We start from the raw sequence: 18,021 nt of genomic DNA, 5'->3' as shown, positions 1-18,021 counted from the left end.
TTATTGAACATAAATAACTGATATAACAAAAACTTAAATTGTCAGTTAGTCCATGAAACAAACAGTAATAGTTCTTGGCAAAGTATTAATCTAAGCCACGAATAGAAATTAATGTGAAAGAGATCCAGAGAATTCCAACCACGACATAGTCCGATATAAGTACTTCATAATAAAAGTCCTATCTAGGCTAGTGATGGTAGAGACCACAAGTTCAATATTTTCAGCTCTATACACACAGTAAAGAGTTCTGGCATTCAGAGTCCACAGGAAGAGGGAAAATATATAACAGCAACTGACTGCAGGGCAGCCTTACATTTGGCTCACTACAAAAGCTCATGTGATGGGCCTAAGAAGTTGGTCATATTCCTGAGACAGATGCACATGCTGGACATGTGTGACATTACACTTTGATACGTCTATATCACCAATTTGTATGTCATGAGGGGTTATTAAAATTTCCTTCTATGACATGTTTTAGCTAGTTTCATTCCAGTATATTGATAGTTTAGTTAACATGCCAATAAAATACTGATGAAATTCTTATAATTTAAAGGTGCATTGGTTCAACGCAACACCTTAAGAACCTATATGGTGCTGGGTACACACTAGAGATGAAGCTGCGTGGTGGGGACCGCACACCGACGACACCGTCTTCAGACAGGCACAGCGACCTCAGAGAATTTGTCAATGGACTTTTCCCTGATGCATCTCTGGAGGAAAGCTTTGCTGATAGGCTGGTGTTTAGTGTACCACAGCATGCCGTCACATCCCTTGCTGAGTGCTTCACACAGCTTGAAAAAGGTGAGAGAGTGACACTTTCTGCAGGAACATGGTAGACGTTTATCTAAAAGAGTTTCTATCACATGGTGTTGTAGTGAAATTTAGATTCCATGCAAAATCATGTAAGTATTCAAATAGTGTGTATTACAAAAAATTATTATATTCTTTGAACGTTAGCAATTGGAAGTCAAGTCACAAAAGACAGTAAACTTATGCATCACATGTGGCATTTGTAATTTCAATAATTATATCTCCCAATAAAAATTGCTATAATTAGTGACCATGTGTCTAACTCAGAACTGGTCACTGCATCACTTTACTTGTAACACCTGTTCTTATTTTGGAGCATTTGATATAGAGCAGCACACTACAACACTATTCAGCTGTAATAGTCATTTGAAGAAAATGGCTTGAAAATTACTCTTGCAGACAAACGTTAAAAATATCTAAACTTGGAAGATACACTACTTGCTCTTGTGGTTATGTGGACAGTTGTTTATTAATCAGAAGATCATGTTAGAATGATATTAAGACATGCTATCGTAATATTAAATAAGAAGCAATTTCCTAATGTTCTGCAAAATATTATTTATTTGGACTTGAACTGGCTTTTGACTCCCTAAGCTATCATCAGATTGCAACCAAATGTCACAAATGCATACCAAATGTTTGAGTTGCATAGGTATTACTTCTATAGAAGATACGAAAAGTGATTTCTCTGACAGTGTTCACAAGGAAGTATTACATTTGTATGTCACATAGGAAGAACCTATGACTGAAAATGAAAAAAGGGAGATTTTTGTATGGATATCATTCCATTTAAAACAGATGGAAAATGAAGTTGAACTTATAATTGTAATCTAATATATGCATAACTGAAACTTAAGTTAACAGAGGGAAGAAAAGAAATTTATTTTGGTCATTTAACATCAAGCTCGCATCCTGTATCATATGTTTATTATCTTCAAGTATATCCAGTGGGACAATCTTTCTGTTTCTTAACAGTATGTAAAATTTCACAAACTACACCATATGCATCAATTTCTGTCAAAAGATGTTCAGCAAACGGTTGAATCTGTCTTTCCTAGTACCCAGCTTCTTTCATGTTCTGATAACTTAACTGCCACAGGTCTGCCTAGCTGACTTAGTTATACTTTCTACAGTGCTTGCACGTGATTTTATTCACGTCACTCTCTGACAAGGATTGAAATTTGTTTTTACCCTTGAATAAAAAAGTTGAGATGCTTTTGGTACTGTAAAATGCAGCTGTTGTTGTGTGACTCCTATTGTGAAGATAAAAAAAAATTAAAGAAGAGCCTCCCAGCTTAATTGTGATGTGACTTATCATGGTGGGAATGCTAAAGTTGTTGTTATGTATCTAGTTGTCTAGTGGTACCAGTCCATAAACTCATTATCCACACACTTGACCCAGTATTTAATTTTTGCAACTCAGTGACTTATTTTGTAAGAAAAACATGTTCAGAATTGTCCATGAAAATTTCACTTTATATAGGATTAAGAGAAGAAAACTATAACTAGGTCATCAGAATCTATAGTACATGTTTTTAAACTAGAAATAAATGTATTTCACACATATTTGAGAAGCACATAGTATGTAACCTAATCCTGCAAGATTAGTTAAGATTTGTGCAAAAGATCTATTTATGTTTTTACACATTCATCAGTGAGAATATTTGTAAATAAAGTTATGATGTCAAGTGAACAAATTTAGAAGTGGGTGAGGCTTCTATTTCTTTAAATTTATCAACAAGACCTTTGGAGTTTGACACCAAACTTTGGTTTGAAATTTGTGTTCTTTGTAATGATGTAATCAAGCTATCTCACTACTTAGTAACAAGGAACAACTGAATTTAATTTTGATGTCAGGTTCCGCCAAGCACTGACAGAAAATTCAATACATGTCAGCTTGCTTTGACAATAAAACGTAGTTAAAAGTTAAGACAAAATCATTATAAAACATTAACGAATTCATATACACAGACATATAATTGTTTGCAGGATAGGTTCTCAAGGATTATTTCGTTGTCTGCATTATTATTTTATGTAAATATACTTACAAACAAATTACCTGATAATGATAATGCAAAAATTCACGTTTTTCATTTGTTTCACAATACACATAAATTATGATATGAGATCCTTAAGTTTCATCATTACCTCATCAACATAGCCAATCAAATCACAAAAACTTCCTGCCATGACTCAAATTCGCAACTTTCTCAAGTAACTGATCACATCTCTATACAGTTTTATTTATTTTGAGCATGAAGTAACATAGGCATTTTGTGCATCCATTTGATTTAAAATGTGAAACTAGTAGTAAACTCTTTAGACAAAATATTAATCACCAAGGGAAAAGATCATACTGGTTGCTTTTGAGTGCTGCAGGTGGTATAGAACTGGCACCAGACAGTCATAGACGTATGACAGAATGGCAGAAAGAATGTACCATTCCCTACAGTATTAGCATCCATGGAACCCCTGAACGACTGTACAGCAACTGTTCATCAGGGATGAAACTGTTCAGTGTATGGACAAAGCAGCATTTAAAGGATCTAGGAATATCTATGATAAAGAGGAAGGATTGGTGCATGGCAAAACACTGGTTGTTACTGAAACCTAGGATAATTTTAGACTTGACACAGTGTGAAAACTGTTCACTTCAGACTGTAGTTTTGAGAATGTATTTTTAGCATTTTAAGTGAGCACCATACTGATGGATCCAAATGGAGGACATTATTGGCTGGTTTACCATTTCTTCCACCTGTCTCTTCAGAAACTGCCTGCCTAGTGTGTTTACTGTATTTGATGCTGAACACTCTGTGATTCATAAAACTTTGGATCAGATGAAACAGGATCATGGTTTGAAATTTCTGATCAATTCTGACTCACTTAGTGTTCTGGAGACCAATCCAGCAAATAAAACCATCCACAACATACAAGATGCCATTCTCCAGTATCAAGTACAACAAAAGGAGGTATCATTCAGCTGAGTACCAGGTATTATGAACCTCTATTCCCTGCCAGCCGCGGTGGCTGAACGGTTCTAGGCGCTTAAGTCTGGAACCGCACGACTGCTACGATTGCAGGTTCGAATCCTGCCTCAGGCATGGATGTGTGTGATGTCTTTAGGTTAATTAGAAGTTCTAGGGGACTGATGACCTCAGATGTTAAGTCCCATAGTGCTCAGAGCCATTTGAATCTCTATTCCTTCTAAAAATCATCAGTTATTGCCATGCACTTTACTAGGAATACCATCTCAAGTACAGTGCAGCCATTATGAGCAAGAAGGAAGTTTGATACAGTAATTAAAATAATCTGCTCATTTGATTATTGTAGCTCCTTGCTGATAACATAGCTTATTGGAAACATGACTAACAGGAAACAATATCTAGGTGGTACGATTGGGTTTTCTGCTTGACGTTTGAATATTCAGCATTTTCTTCATAATTTCCTTTAGTTTCTTCATTCCAGATGTCAATGTAAGGTTATAAATTACTCTCCATTCTGCTACAATCAACTCATTACTTCAACAGACAGTGACTTATTCATGTCGCTATGACAATATGATTTGACAACAACTTCATAATGACTGACTCAAAGAAGAACAAAGATAATACAAACAGTCTCAGCCAAGTGATCTCACAAAGTACAATGAAGTACTGATACTTTACATTCAAAGATATTAATACACAATTAGTTCTTGTAAAAATTGCTGTCAAATTATTTTTCAGAATAAATTATAAAATGACATTCATATTTTCAAATACGATCACAAATTTGAATTAAATTGGATATGAAAAATAATTATGTTTTCTGGAAAGAAATCCTAATTGAATGTCAAATTTATAAAATTTCTGTTTATAAAAATATAAGATTAACTTATATTATCAGAATTACAATAAATACAAAGTTCAGATTTTGATTCCATTGGATCGTTTCATTAATTTAAAGGAAGTTCCATATTCTCCAGTCTGTGACAAAAATAGGTGCACTGATCAGCTCCATTACACATGGCACATGGGGCTTCATGGGAATGAATTAGCTGATACCACAGCCAAGAAGGCGTGTACCATTCTGGATGTAATCTGCTGTCCTATCCCAGCACACGCCATGATGTCATTGCTGAGAAAGTCTGTCATGTGCCTTTGTGGAGGAAGAGTGGTTCCATTGATGGATAACAAGCTGTGATCAATAAAAGGAACTATAAGGCTCTGGCATGCCTCACTCCAGCCTTGTAGAAGTGATGTAATCTGCTTAACACCTGTTCAAGTAGGACACAGCCCCATGATGCACTGATTACAATTTGCCATATTATAACTCAATGTCTTTTATATAAATGATAAAAAGGATATAAGCTGGTTTATTAGCAGGCCTGTACTCAATTTGAGAGGACTTGTACATAAATAACTGTCAAAAAAATCGATTTTTTAAATTTTTGTCGTAAATAATTCTCTGTAGTTTTCTAAATGAGAAAAAGTTTACTTCAAGGAAAATGGGCCTCAGAAAGTACCAAAATTAGAGGAATGTAAAAGTGACTGCACACACCACAACATCCCCATGACACACATTCAGCCCTGTTAAAAATAAACTTTTGCCCTCATTTGTTTCATTTTTATGCCTTTTTAGTCCCTTAAGTTGGGTAATCTGCAAAAGCTTTACGGTAGCTTATCTCTTGTTTATACAGTGAGTTTAGTCATTATTTGCTGTTGTTTTGGTGCAGATATTTAGTTTACATTGAAGTAATTGTGTGTGTGTGTTTCTTATTCCACTTCAAAGCAATGGGAAGAATTAAGAGGTTTGGTGTTAAACAATGTAAATTTTTTGGAAATCGGTTCACCAAATGGATTAACTCTGCTAATACTGAAATACAACGTGATACAACACTTGAATCGTCCAAGTGCTTCAAAGCTAAAACTGAAGTATTTGGACAATGGGCTTGACAGTATTAATGCTGATAATAGACACTATTGATTCAGGTTGTTATTGTTGAACTCTATGCTCTATCTGAACTGGTAAATAAAGCTTTGCATTGTAAGGAATGTAGCAATAGCGGTCTGAAGGTAGTTGAGGATATATGTTCTAGAAGAGGTTGAATATCAAAATTAAGAATTGTTTGCAATTTTTGTGATTTAAATGAATATGGTTATTCTTGTGACGTAACTAAACAGAGAGTGTATAACACAAATATTAAACATGCTTATACTGTGAGATGTATAGGCAAAGGGCACAGAAGTGCACAAATTTTCTTTGCTCTTATCGACTTACCACCCCTTAAAAGGTTTGACGGGTACAATAAAATTATTCTACAGTCTTTAGAAGAAGTAGCAAATGATAATATGAAAAATGCTGTTCGAGGAAAGTGTAGACATGAATGACAGCAATACATGTATGTCTGCAGCCCTGGATGCATCCTGACAACAAAGAGACCATAGGTCCCTAAATGATTTAGTGACAGCTACCTTCTTGGAGAATGGTAAAGTCATTGATGTAGAATGTATTGCCAAGTACTGGTATGGCTGTACTAGTGGAATTGAAAATCATAAATGTTTGATTAATTTTAGTGGTTATTGTGGAGTGATGGAATCTGAAGGTGTTGTGAAGATATTTCACAAGTCAGTGGAGAAATGTGGTGTGATATATACATCTTATCTAGGAGGTGGAGAATCAAACGGGTACCAAGAAGTTAATGAATCCAAACCTTATGCTGACACAAAAATTGAAAAAAGTGGAATGTGTTGGACGTGTCCACAAAAGGTTAGGGACAAGATTGAGGAACTTGAAGAGGAATTTGAAGCAAAAGAAATTAGTGGATGTGGTTGGCTTACATGTGAAGAAATAGACAGGTTGCAGTATTAAGGACAAGTGATGAGACAAAATAAAAATGACCTTGAGGGAATGAAAAAGGCAGTATGGACTACCTTCTTTCATAAATCCTCCACAGATAACAACCCGTGCCATGCACTCTCTGCCCACCTGGCAATGATTCATGGTGTGACTCTTAACTCAAGATGAGAATTACAACCAAAAACATTCTTTGCCATTCACTATAATGGAAGTTATATATCGGGATCTTATGGCTAGATTATTAGAGAAATGTTTACGTGGTAGGACTTGAAATCCAAATGAAAGTTTCAACAATTGTATATAGGAACAGATACCAAAAACAGTTCTAGTAGGACTAAATATTTTGAAAATAGGTGTGCTAGATGCTGTTCTATGTTTCAATAATGGTGCAGTGTCAAAGCTTAATATTGTGAAACTGATGGGAGTGCATATAGCTCTAATAGCCATTGACCGAAGAAGACTCTTTGAAGCAGAAAAATCAGTGTTTGAAACTTACAAAGAAGCAAGAATAAGAAGTAGGAGTACGAAAAAATGAAGGGAGGAAAAACAACACAGGAAACAAGATGAATATGGGCTTGGGATGCATTAGTACCATGCAAGTTTAATAGAAAAAGCAAGTTTTAACTTCAACTTGACTTTCCTGAAATATTGTATACTGTCTTAAAACATTCTTAACTAAAAAGTAGATTACTCTTGTGACTTGACTTCAAAAACAAAAAAGCATTTTTGTAGAAAAACCCCGAATTCATTTACAAAATTTTTGATAATTATACTTAAAATTTTTTTGTGCCACACGTTATGACAGTACCATCTTTTCAATAGTCTGCTTTAAAGATAACAGTGTAAAGAACTTACAGGGAAAAAATAAACCTTCTACTTTATTTCTGTTTTGAGTAATGTGTACCTATGATGTACGTAAATAATTAGCATGGTTTATCACTTGCAACAAAAAAATACAATTAAAAAAAGTGTGAGAGCAAAAGCTGTGGCTCATATACAAAAATGTTCCCAAAAATTGTCTTAAGAGATGGTAAGCATTATATGGGCTCACAAATCGTATTCTTTGAGTTATACAGTTTAAAAAACTGACAATTTTTTCAAGGTTTCCACTGCTATTCACAAACCAGTACCATTAAGCTATCAAGCAAGGGATTTTAGTGTGTGTAGGAATGGTTGGCTCATCCAAATATTACATTATAAGAAAAAGAAAAAGACGCACTACGAAAGAATTATCCAAATGGGATAGAAATTGATGTATACAATGTACATGTTGTGGATTTTTTTTTTTTTTTTTTTTTTTTTTTGTGGGGGGGGGGGGAAGCATCATAAGTTGAGTAACTTAATAATGTGTGTCCGTAATGCAAGCAGTTATTCAGCTTGGAAATGATTGATAGTCTTCCTGTTAGCTGTCATGCCAGATTCTGTCCAATAGACATGTTAGATCATCAAAATCTCAAGCTGGTTGTAGCGCCCCAACCATAATGCTCCAAATGTTTTCGTTTGAAGAGAGATGTGGCAACCTTGCTGGCCAAGGTAGGGTTTGACAAGCATGAAGACAAGCAGTAGAAACTCTTGCTGTGTGTGAGATGTCCATTTCTGAAATGGAAGCCCAGGATGGCATGCCATGATGAGGAGCAAAATAAGGCATATAATATGATCGACACACCACTATGCAGTAACGGGGCCACAGATGACAACCAATGGAGTCCAACTATGAAATGAAATGCCACTCCAGACTGCCACTTCTTGTTGTTGGGCCTTGTGGTGGGCAACCGTCAGACTGATATCACACAGCTGTCCGGTGAATATCCAGACATGTATTTAGGTGGGAACCTCAATGGCTGTCCGAGTAGAATTGGTTTCAGTGATGGATCTTGCTTCAAACTGAACACTGATGACCAGCGAAGATGTGTCTGATTTCATTTCATAGCGCAGCCCCTTTGGCTGTCACCCACGGCACACTTACAGCACAGCTTTACGTTGTCAATATTCTATGACCTTTTTTTTCCCCTACGTGGCAAGCCATTCTGGGCTTACATTTCAGCAAGGTAATGCCTACCTGCTCATGGTGAGAGTTTCTAGTGCTTGTCTTCAGGCTCAAACTGTACCTTGGCCAGCAAGGTTGTCGGATCTCTTCCCCAATTGAGAATGTTTGGAGCATTATGGGCAAGGCCCTCCAACCAACTTGGGATTTTGGTGGCCTAACACACTAATTGGTCAGAATCTGGCACAATATCCCTCAGGAGGATGTCAAACAACTCTCAACCAATGCTAACCTGAATAGCTGCTTGCATAAGGGCCAGAGTGGACCAATGCATTATTTACTTGCTCATTTTGTAAAGCTCGTTATCTTGAATAAATCATCCAGTTTTTCTAAAACTGTAATCATTTGTTTGTCTATACATGTACATCATTATATACAGGGTGTTACAAAAAGGTACGACCAAACTTTCAGGAAACATTCCTCACACACAAAGAAAGAAAATATGTTATGTGGACATGTGTCCAGAAACGCTTACTTTCCATGTTAGAGCTCATTTTATTACTTCTCTTCAAATCACATTAATCATGCAACGGAAACACACAGCAATAGAACGTACCAGCGTGACTTCAAACACTTTGTTACAGGAAATGTTCAAAATGTCCTCCGTTAGCGAGGATACATGCATCCACCCTCCGTCCCGTGGAATCCCTGATGCGCTGATGCAGCCCTGGAGAATGGTGTATTGTATCACAGCCGTCCATAATACGAGCATGAAGAGTCTCTACATTTGGTACCGGGGTTGCGTAGACAAGAGCTTTCAAATGCCCCTATAAATGAAAGTCAAGAGGGTTGAGGTCAGGAGAGCGTGGAGGCCATGGAATTGGTCCACCTCCACCAATCCAGCGGCCACCGAATCTGTTGTTGAGAAGCGTACGAGCACTTCAACTGAAATGTGCAGGAGCTCCATCGTGCATGAACCACATATTGTGTCGTACTTGTAAAGGCACATGTTCTAGCAGCACAGGTAGAGTATCCCGTATGAAATCATGATAACATGCTCCATTGAGCATAGGTGGAAGACCATGGGGCCCAATCAAGACATCACCAACAATGCCTGCAAAAATGTTCACAGAAAATCTGTGTTGATGACGTGATTGTACAATTGTGTGCGGATTCTTGTCAGCCTATACATGTTGATTGTGGAAATTTACAATTTGATCATGTTGGAATGAAGCCTCATCCGTAAAGAGAACATTTGCACTGAAATGAGGATTGACACATTTTTAAATGAACCATTCGCAGAAGTGTACCCGTGGAGGCCAATCAGCTACTGATAGTGCCTGCACACGCTGTACATGGTACGGAAGCAACTGGTTCTCCAGTAGCACTCTCCATAATGTGATGTGGTCAACGTTATCTTGTACAGCAGCAACTTCTCTGATGCTGACATTAGGGTTATTGTCAACTGCACGAAGAATTGCCTCGGCCATTGCAGGTGCCCTCAACGTTCTAGGTCTTCCCCAGTCACGAATCATAGGCTGGAATGTTCCGTGCTCCCTAAGATGCCGATCAATTGCTTCGAATGTCTTCCTGTCGGGACACCTTTGTTCTGGAAATTTGTCTCGATACAAATGTACCGCACCACGGCTACTGCCCCGTGCTAATCCATACATCAAATGGACATCTGCCAACTCCGCATTTGTAAACATTGCACTGACTGCAAAACCACGTTCGTGATGAACACTAACCTGTTGATGCTACGTACTGATGTGCTTGATGCTAGTACTGTAGAGCAATGAGTCGCATGTCAACACAAGCACCGAAGTCAACATTACCTTCCTTCAATTGGGCCAACTGGCGGTGAATTGAGGAAGTACAGTACATACTGATGAAACTAAAATGAGCTCTAACATGGAAATTAAGCGCTTCCGGACACATGTCCACGTAACATCTTTTCTTTATCTGTGTGAGAGGAATGTTTCCTGAAAGTTTGGCCATACCTTTTTGTAACACCCTGTGTATATATAGAAGGAAACATTCCACGTGGGAAAAATTATATATAAAAACAAAGTTGAGGTGACTTACCGAACGAAGGCGCTGGCAGGTCGATAGACACACAAACAAACACAAACATACACACAAAATTCAAGCTTTCGCAACAAACTGTTGCCTCATCAGGAAAGAGGGAAGGAGAGGGAAAGACAAAAGGAAGTGGGTTTTAAGGGAGAGGGTAAGGAGTCATTCCAATCCCGGGAGCGGAAAGACTTACCTTAGGGGGAAAAAAGGACAGGTATACACTTGCGCACACACACACATATCCATCCACACATACAGACACAAGCAGACATATTTAAAGACAAAGAGTTTGGGCAGAGATGTCAGTCGAGGCGGAGGTGTAGAGGCAAAGAAGTTGTTGAAAGACAGGTGAGGTATGAGTGGCGGCAACTTGAAATTAGCGGAGATTGAGGCCTGGCGGATAACGAGAAGAGAGGATATACTGAAGGGCAAGTTCCCATCTCCGGAGTTCGGATAGGTTGGTGTTGGTGGGAAGTATCCAGATAACCCGGACGGTGTAACACTGTGCCAAGATGTGCTGGCTGTGCACCAAGGCATGTTTAGCCACAGGGTGATCCTCATTACCTACAAACACTGTCTGCCTGTGTCCATTCATGCGAATGGACAGTTTGTTGCTGGTCATTACCACATAGAATGCATCACAGTGTAGGCAGGTCAGTTGGTAAATCACGTGGGTGCTTTCACACGTGGCTCTGCCTTTGATCGTGTACACCTTCCGGGTTACAGGACTGGAGTAGGTGGTGGTGGGAGGGTGCATGGGACAGGTTTTGCACCGGGGGCGGTTACAAGCCAGAGGGTAGGGAAGGTGGTTTGGGGATTTCATAGGGATGAACTAACAGGTTACGAAGGTTAGGTGGACGGCGGAAAGACACTCTTGGTGGAGTGGGGAGGATGGATCTCATTTCAGGGCAGGATTTGAGGAAGTCGTATCCCTGCTGGAGAGCCACATTCAGAGTCTGGTCCAGTCCCGGAAAGTATCCTGTCACAAGTGGGGCACTTTTGTGGTTCTTCTGTGGGGGATTCTGGGTTTGAGGGGATGAGGAAGTGGCTCTGGTTATTTGCTTCTGTACCAGGTCGGGAGGGTAGTTGTGGGATGCGAAAGCTGTTGTCAAGTTGTTGGTGTAATGATTCAGGGATTCCGGACTGGAGCAGATTCGTTTGCTACGAAGACCTCGGCTGTAGGGAAGGGACCGTTTGATGTGGAATGGGTGGCAGCTGTCATAATGGAGGTACTGTTGCTTGTTGGTGGGTTTGATGTGGACGGACGTGTGAAGTTGGCCATTGGACAGGTGGAGGTCAACGTCAAGGAAAGTGGCATGGGATTTGGAGTAGGACCAGGTGAATCTGATGGAACCAAAGGAGTTGAGGTTGGAGAGGAAATTCTGGAGTTCTTCTTCACTGTGAGTCCACATCATGAAGATGTCATCAATAAATCTGCACCAAGCTTTGGGTTGGCAGACCTGGGTAACCAAGAAGGCTTCCTCTAAGTGACCCATGAACAGGTTGGCGTACGAGGGGGCCATCCTGGTACCCATGGCTGTTCCCTTTAATTGTTGGTATGTCTGGCCTTCAAAAGTGAAGAAGTTGTGGGTCAGGATGAAGCTGGCTAAGGTAATGAGGAAAGAGGTTTTAGGTAGGGTGGCAGGAGATCGGCGTGAAAGGAAATGCTCCATCGCAGCGAGGCCCTGGACGTGCGGAATATTTGTGTATAAGGAAGTGGCATCAATGGTTACAAGGATGGTTTCCGGGGGTAACAGATTCAGTAAGGATTCCAGGCGTTCAAGGAAGTGGTTGGTGTCTTTGATGAAGGATGGGAGACTGCATGTAATGGGTTGAAGGTGTTGATCTACGTAGGCAGAGATACGTTCTGTGGGGGCTTGGTAACCAGCTACAATGGGGCGGCCGGGATGATTGGGTTTGTGGATTTTAGGAAGAAGGTAGAAGGTAGGGGTGCGGGGTGTCGGTGGGGTCAGGAGGTTGATGGAGTCAGATGAAAGGGTTTTTTTTTTTCCTATACTCCGCGAGCCACCTTACGGTGTGTGGCGGAGGGTACTTATTGTACCACTATCTGATCCCCCCTTCCCTGTTCCATTCACGAATTGTGCGTGGGAAGAACGACTGCTTGTAAGTCTCCGTATTTGCTCTAATTTCTCGGATCTTTTCATTGTGATCATTACGCGAGATATATGTGGGCGGTAGTAATATGTTGCCCATCTCTTCCCGGAATGTGCTCTCTCGTAATTTCGATAATAAACCTCTCCGTATTGCGTAACGCCTTTCTTGAAGTGTCTGCCACTGGAGCTTGTTCAGTATCTCCGTAACGCTCTCGCGCTGACTAAATGTCCCCATGACGAATCGCGCTGCTTTTCGCTGGATCATGTCTATCTCTTCTATTAATCCAACCTGGTAAGGGTCCCATACTGATGAGCAATACTGAAGAATCGGACGAACAAGCGTTTTGTAAGCTACTTCTTTCGTTGATGAGTCACATTTTCTTAGAATTCTTCCTATGAATCTCAACCTGGCGCCTGCTTTTCCCACTATTTGTTTTATGTGATCATTCCACTTCAGATCGCTCCGGATAGTAACTCCTAAGTATTTTACGGTCGTTACCGCTTCCAATGATTTACCACCTATGGCATAATCGTACTGGAATGGATTTCTGCCCCTATGTATGCGCATTATATTACATTTATCTACGTTTAGGGAAAGCTGCCAGCTGTCGCACCATGCATTAATCCTCTGCAGGTCCTCCTGGAGTACGTACGAGTCTTCTGATGTTGCTACTTTCTTGTAGACAACCGTGTCATCTGCAAATAGCCTCACGGAGCTACCGATGTTGTCAACTAAGTCATTTATGTATATTGTAAACAATAAAGGTCCTATCACGCTTCCCTGCAGTACTCCCGAAATTACCTCTACATCTGCAGATTTTGAACCGTTAAGAATGACATGTTGTGTTCTTTCTTCTAGGAAATCCTGAATCCAATCACAAACCTGGTCCGATATTCTGTAAGCTCGTATTTTTTTCACTAAACGTAAGTGCGGAACCGTATCAAATGCCTTCCTGAAGTCCAGGAATACGGCATCAATCTGCTCGCCAGTGTCTACGGCACTGTGAATTTCTTGGGCAAATAGGGCGAGCTGAGTTTCACATGATCTCTGTTTGCGGAATCCATGTTGGTTATGATGAAGGAGATTTGTATTATCTAAGAACGTCATAATACGAGAACACAAAACATGTTCCATTATTCTACAACAGATTGACGTAAGCGAAATAGGCCTATAATTATTCGCATCTGATTTATGACCCTTCTTGAAAATGGGAACGACCTGCGCTTTCTTCCAGTCGCTAGGTACTTTACGTTCTTCCAGCGATCTACGATAAATTGCTGATAGAAAGGGGGCAAGTTCTTTAGCATAATCACTGTAGAATCTTAAGGGTATCTCGTCTGGTCCGGATGCTTTTCCGCTACTAAGTGATAGCAGTTGTTTTTCAATTCCGATATCGTTTATTTCAATATTTTCCATTTTGGCGTCCGTGCGACAGCTGAAGTCAGGGACCGTGTTACGATTTTCCGCAGTGAAACAGTTTCGGAACACTGAATTCAGTATTTCTGCCTTTCTTCGGTCGTCCTCTGTTTCGGTGCCATCGTGGTCAACGAGTGACTGAATAGGGGATTTAGATCCGCTTACCGATTTTACATATGACCAAAACTTTTTAGGGTTCTTGTTTAGATTGTTTGCCAATGTTTTATGTTCGAATTCGTTGAATGCTTCTCTCATTGCTCTCTTTACGCTCTTTTTCGCTTCGTTCAGCTTTTCCTTATCAGCTATGATTCGACTACTCTTAAACCTATGATGAAGCTTTCTTTGTTTCCGTAGTACCTTTCGTACATGATTGTTATACCATGGTGGATCTTTCCCCTCGCTTTGGACCTTAGTCGGTACGAACTTATCTAAGGCGTACTGGACGATGTTTCTGAATTTTTTCCATTTTTGTTCCACATCCTCTTCCTCAGAAATGAACGTTTGATGGTGGTCACTCAGATATTCTGCGATTTGTGCCCTATCACTCTTGTTAAGCAAATGTATTTTCCTTCCTTTCTTGGCATTTCTTATTACACTTGTAGTCATTGATGCAACCACTGACTTATGATCACTGATACCCTCTTCTACATTCACGGAGTCGAAAAGTTCCGGTCTATTTGTTGCTATGAGGTCTAAAATGTTAGCTTCACGAGTTGGTTCTCTAACTATCTGCTCGAAGTAATTCTCGGACAAGGCAGTCAGGATAATGTCACAAGAGTCTCTGTCCCTGGCTCCAGTTCTGATTGTGTGACTATCCCATTCTATACCTGGTAGATTGAAGTCTCCCCCTATTACAATAGTATGATCACGAAACTTCTTCACGACGTTCTGCAGGTTCTCTCTGAGGCGCTCAACTACTACGGTTGCTGATGCAGGTGGTCTATAGAAGCATCCGACTATCATATCTGACCCACCTTTGATACTTAACTTAACCCAGATTATTTCACATTCGCATTCGCTAATAACTTCACTGGATATTATTGAATTCTTTACTGCTATAAATACTCCTCCACCATTGGCGTTTATCCTATCCTTGCGGTATATATTCCATTCTTTGTCTAGGATTTTGTTACTGTTCACTTCCGGTTTTAACCAACTTTCCGTTCCTAATACTATATGCGCCCTATTTCCTTCAATAAGAGATACTAATTCAGGAACCTTGCCCTGGATACTCCTGCAGTTTACCAATATTACGTTAACTTTTCCTGTTTTTGGTCTCTGAGGACGGACGTTCTTTATCAACGATGATAATGTCCTCTCTGGTAAGCCGTCAGGTATTTTATCGTTTCGCCCAAGGGGGGGTCCCTCTAACCTAAAAAACCCCCGTGTGCACGCCACACGTACTCTGCTACCCTAGTAGCTGCTTCCGGTGTGTAGTGCACGCCTGACCTGTCTAGGGGGGCCCTACAGTTCTCCACCCAATAACGGAGGTCGATGAATTTGCAACCATTATAGTCGCAGAGTCGTCTGAGCCTCTGGTTTAGACCCTCCACACGGCTCCAAACCAGAGGACCGCGATCGACTCTGGGCACTATGCTGCAGATATTAAGCTCAGCTTGCACTCCGCGTGGGATGCTGGTTGTCTTCACCAAATCAGCCAGCCGCCGGAAGGAACCAAGGATGGCCTCAAAACCCAAGCGGCAGGCGTTATTCGTTCCGACATGTGCTACTATCTGCAGCCGGTCACACCCAGTGCGTTCAATAGCTGCCGGAAGGGCCTCCTCCACATTACGGACGAGACCCCCCAGGCAAGCACACCGAGTGCACACTGGCATTCTTCCCCGACCTACCCGCTATTTTCCTGAGGGGCTCCATAACCCGCCTAACGTTGGAGCTCCCTATAACTGATAGGCCCGCCCTCTGTGACTGTCGGGACCTTGCCGGAGAATCGGCCACTGGCCCAACAGGCGAGGCATCCTGTGGTGGCTCGGAAACGATGTCATCACCACTAGGAAGCACCTCGTACCTGTTGGAAAGGGGTAAGACAGCTGCCACGCAGCCAGATCCCACCTTCGCCTTTCGGCCAGGCACGCGCAAGCCCACCACTGTCCGCCATTCACCCTGGAGTGATGGCTGACCGGTAAGATGCTCACTGCCGGAAGACGCAGCGACATCAGGGGTTCCATGTGATTCCAAGGCCACCGAAGTAGGCATAGGTCTCACCACAGTTGCCCCAACGCCACTACGAGCCGACGCCTGCGCCTCGAGCTCGATGAGCCTAACAGACGAAGCCTCCACCTGCCCCCGAAGAGTGGCCAATTCTCCTTGCGTCCGCTCACAACAACCACAGTCCCTACACATGACTATGTTTACCCTACTCTATACGGTGACAAATTCCCAAGATAATCTTCTGATGAGCTACTCTGATAATCAAGAAACACTCACTGAAATACGAGACGCGAAAACTACGCTAGGTTTTCCCAGAAAAACTATTTAAAAGCTAAGCGCAGCAAATAAGTACAAAAACGCTTTATACAAACAGTACTCGCTGCTGCTGGTGCTCTCGCTCTGGCTGTCACAAGACAACTGCTGATTCAAGTGACTAGTGGCTAACGGCCGCGAAACAAACAAAAGACGGTTTTAGGGCGCTTTCTGTTCTAAACGATCAAGAAAACACTAAGAAATCTAACACGAAAACTACGTAAAGTTTTATCAAGAACTGTTAGTTACTATGCAGAGCAGATAAACACAAATAGAATCCCTTCCTTAGTGGAAGGTCGTAAACAAAATGCAAAATAAACGCTTTATACAAACAGTACTCGCTGCTGCTGGTGCTCTCGCTCTGGCTGTCACAAGACAACTGCTCCACATTTTGCAGGGGGCCTAAGGTTCTGAGGATTCCTTGAAGCTCCGCCTGGACATCGGGAATGGGGTTACCTTGGCAAACTTTGTATGTGGTGTTGTCTGAAAGCTGACGCAGTCCCTCAGCCACATACTCCCGACGATCAAGTACCACGGTCGTGGAACCCTTGTCCACCGGAAGAATGACGATGGATCGGTCAGCCTTCAGATCACGGATAGCCTGGGCTTCAGCAGTGGTGATGTTGGGTGTAGGATTAAGATTTTTTTAAGAAGGATTGAGATGCAAGGCTGGAAGTGAGAAATTTGAATCCAACAATTACGTTTGTTATTGTCACTGTTGCATTTCGAAATCTTTTCTGTCGTCTTATTTTCCTCTTTCTGTGTTTGCCAGTAGTTTCACTTTGTATTCACCTTCTCCTTTTTACCGTAATCTGCTATACCATTTTATCCCGCCTATATATACTCAATAATACGTAATCCACTTCCAAACCATAACCAAAAAAACTTTTTTGCCGCTTTCAGCACTACCGCCGCTATAATATCCACCTTTTCCAGTTCACAAACAGTTCCTTCACCATTTAAACAACCATTTCGGCCAGTTCTAATAACTTTCGCTTTATTTCCATTTCCGTTTTTCCCACATCACTTATAATTTTTAGCCGCTTCCCACAGGTTTTAACGTCATTATTTCTTCGTCAGACAATTGTTAGCCTCATTTTCATAATCTGCCACCACAAAACCACTCCTTTTAATATACTACACGCAGTTTTTTCGAAATTTTCCCGAATTTCTCCGTCCTTTAACGTGTTTTGGCAGCAACACAACCACCTAACCTTTATGCACATCGTTGTCCACCAACCCAAGTCCAACATAGCCCAGCTGTAACCAACACCTTTTCGCCTTTTTTCATTCCAGATCTC

General features: G+C 40.9%; 1 protein-coding gene across 1 annotated transcript in view; it reads left to right on the top strand.

Annotated features, from left to right (window-relative positions):
• Positions 1 to 18,021, top strand: part of LOC124711232 (cholesterol transporter ABCA5-like) — a 359,780-nt gene that overhangs the window by 329,871 nt on the left and 11,888 nt on the right. The window contains exon 31 of the mRNA XM_047241193.1: positions 554 to 801. Within this exon, the coding sequence (XP_047097149.1) occupies positions 554 to 801 (248 nt within the window). The remainder of the gene's footprint in view (positions 1 to 553; positions 802 to 18,021) is intronic.

Source organism: Schistocerca piceifrons, chromosome 8 (assembly GCF_021461385.2).
Source record: "Schistocerca piceifrons isolate TAMUIC-IGC-003096 chromosome 8, iqSchPice1.1, whole genome shotgun sequence".
In the NCBI taxonomy this organism is placed as follows: domain Eukaryota; kingdom Metazoa; phylum Arthropoda; class Insecta; order Orthoptera; family Acrididae; genus Schistocerca; species Schistocerca piceifrons.
Note: the sequence above shows the minus strand (reverse complement) of the source record. Positions and strands in the feature narration are given on the sequence as shown.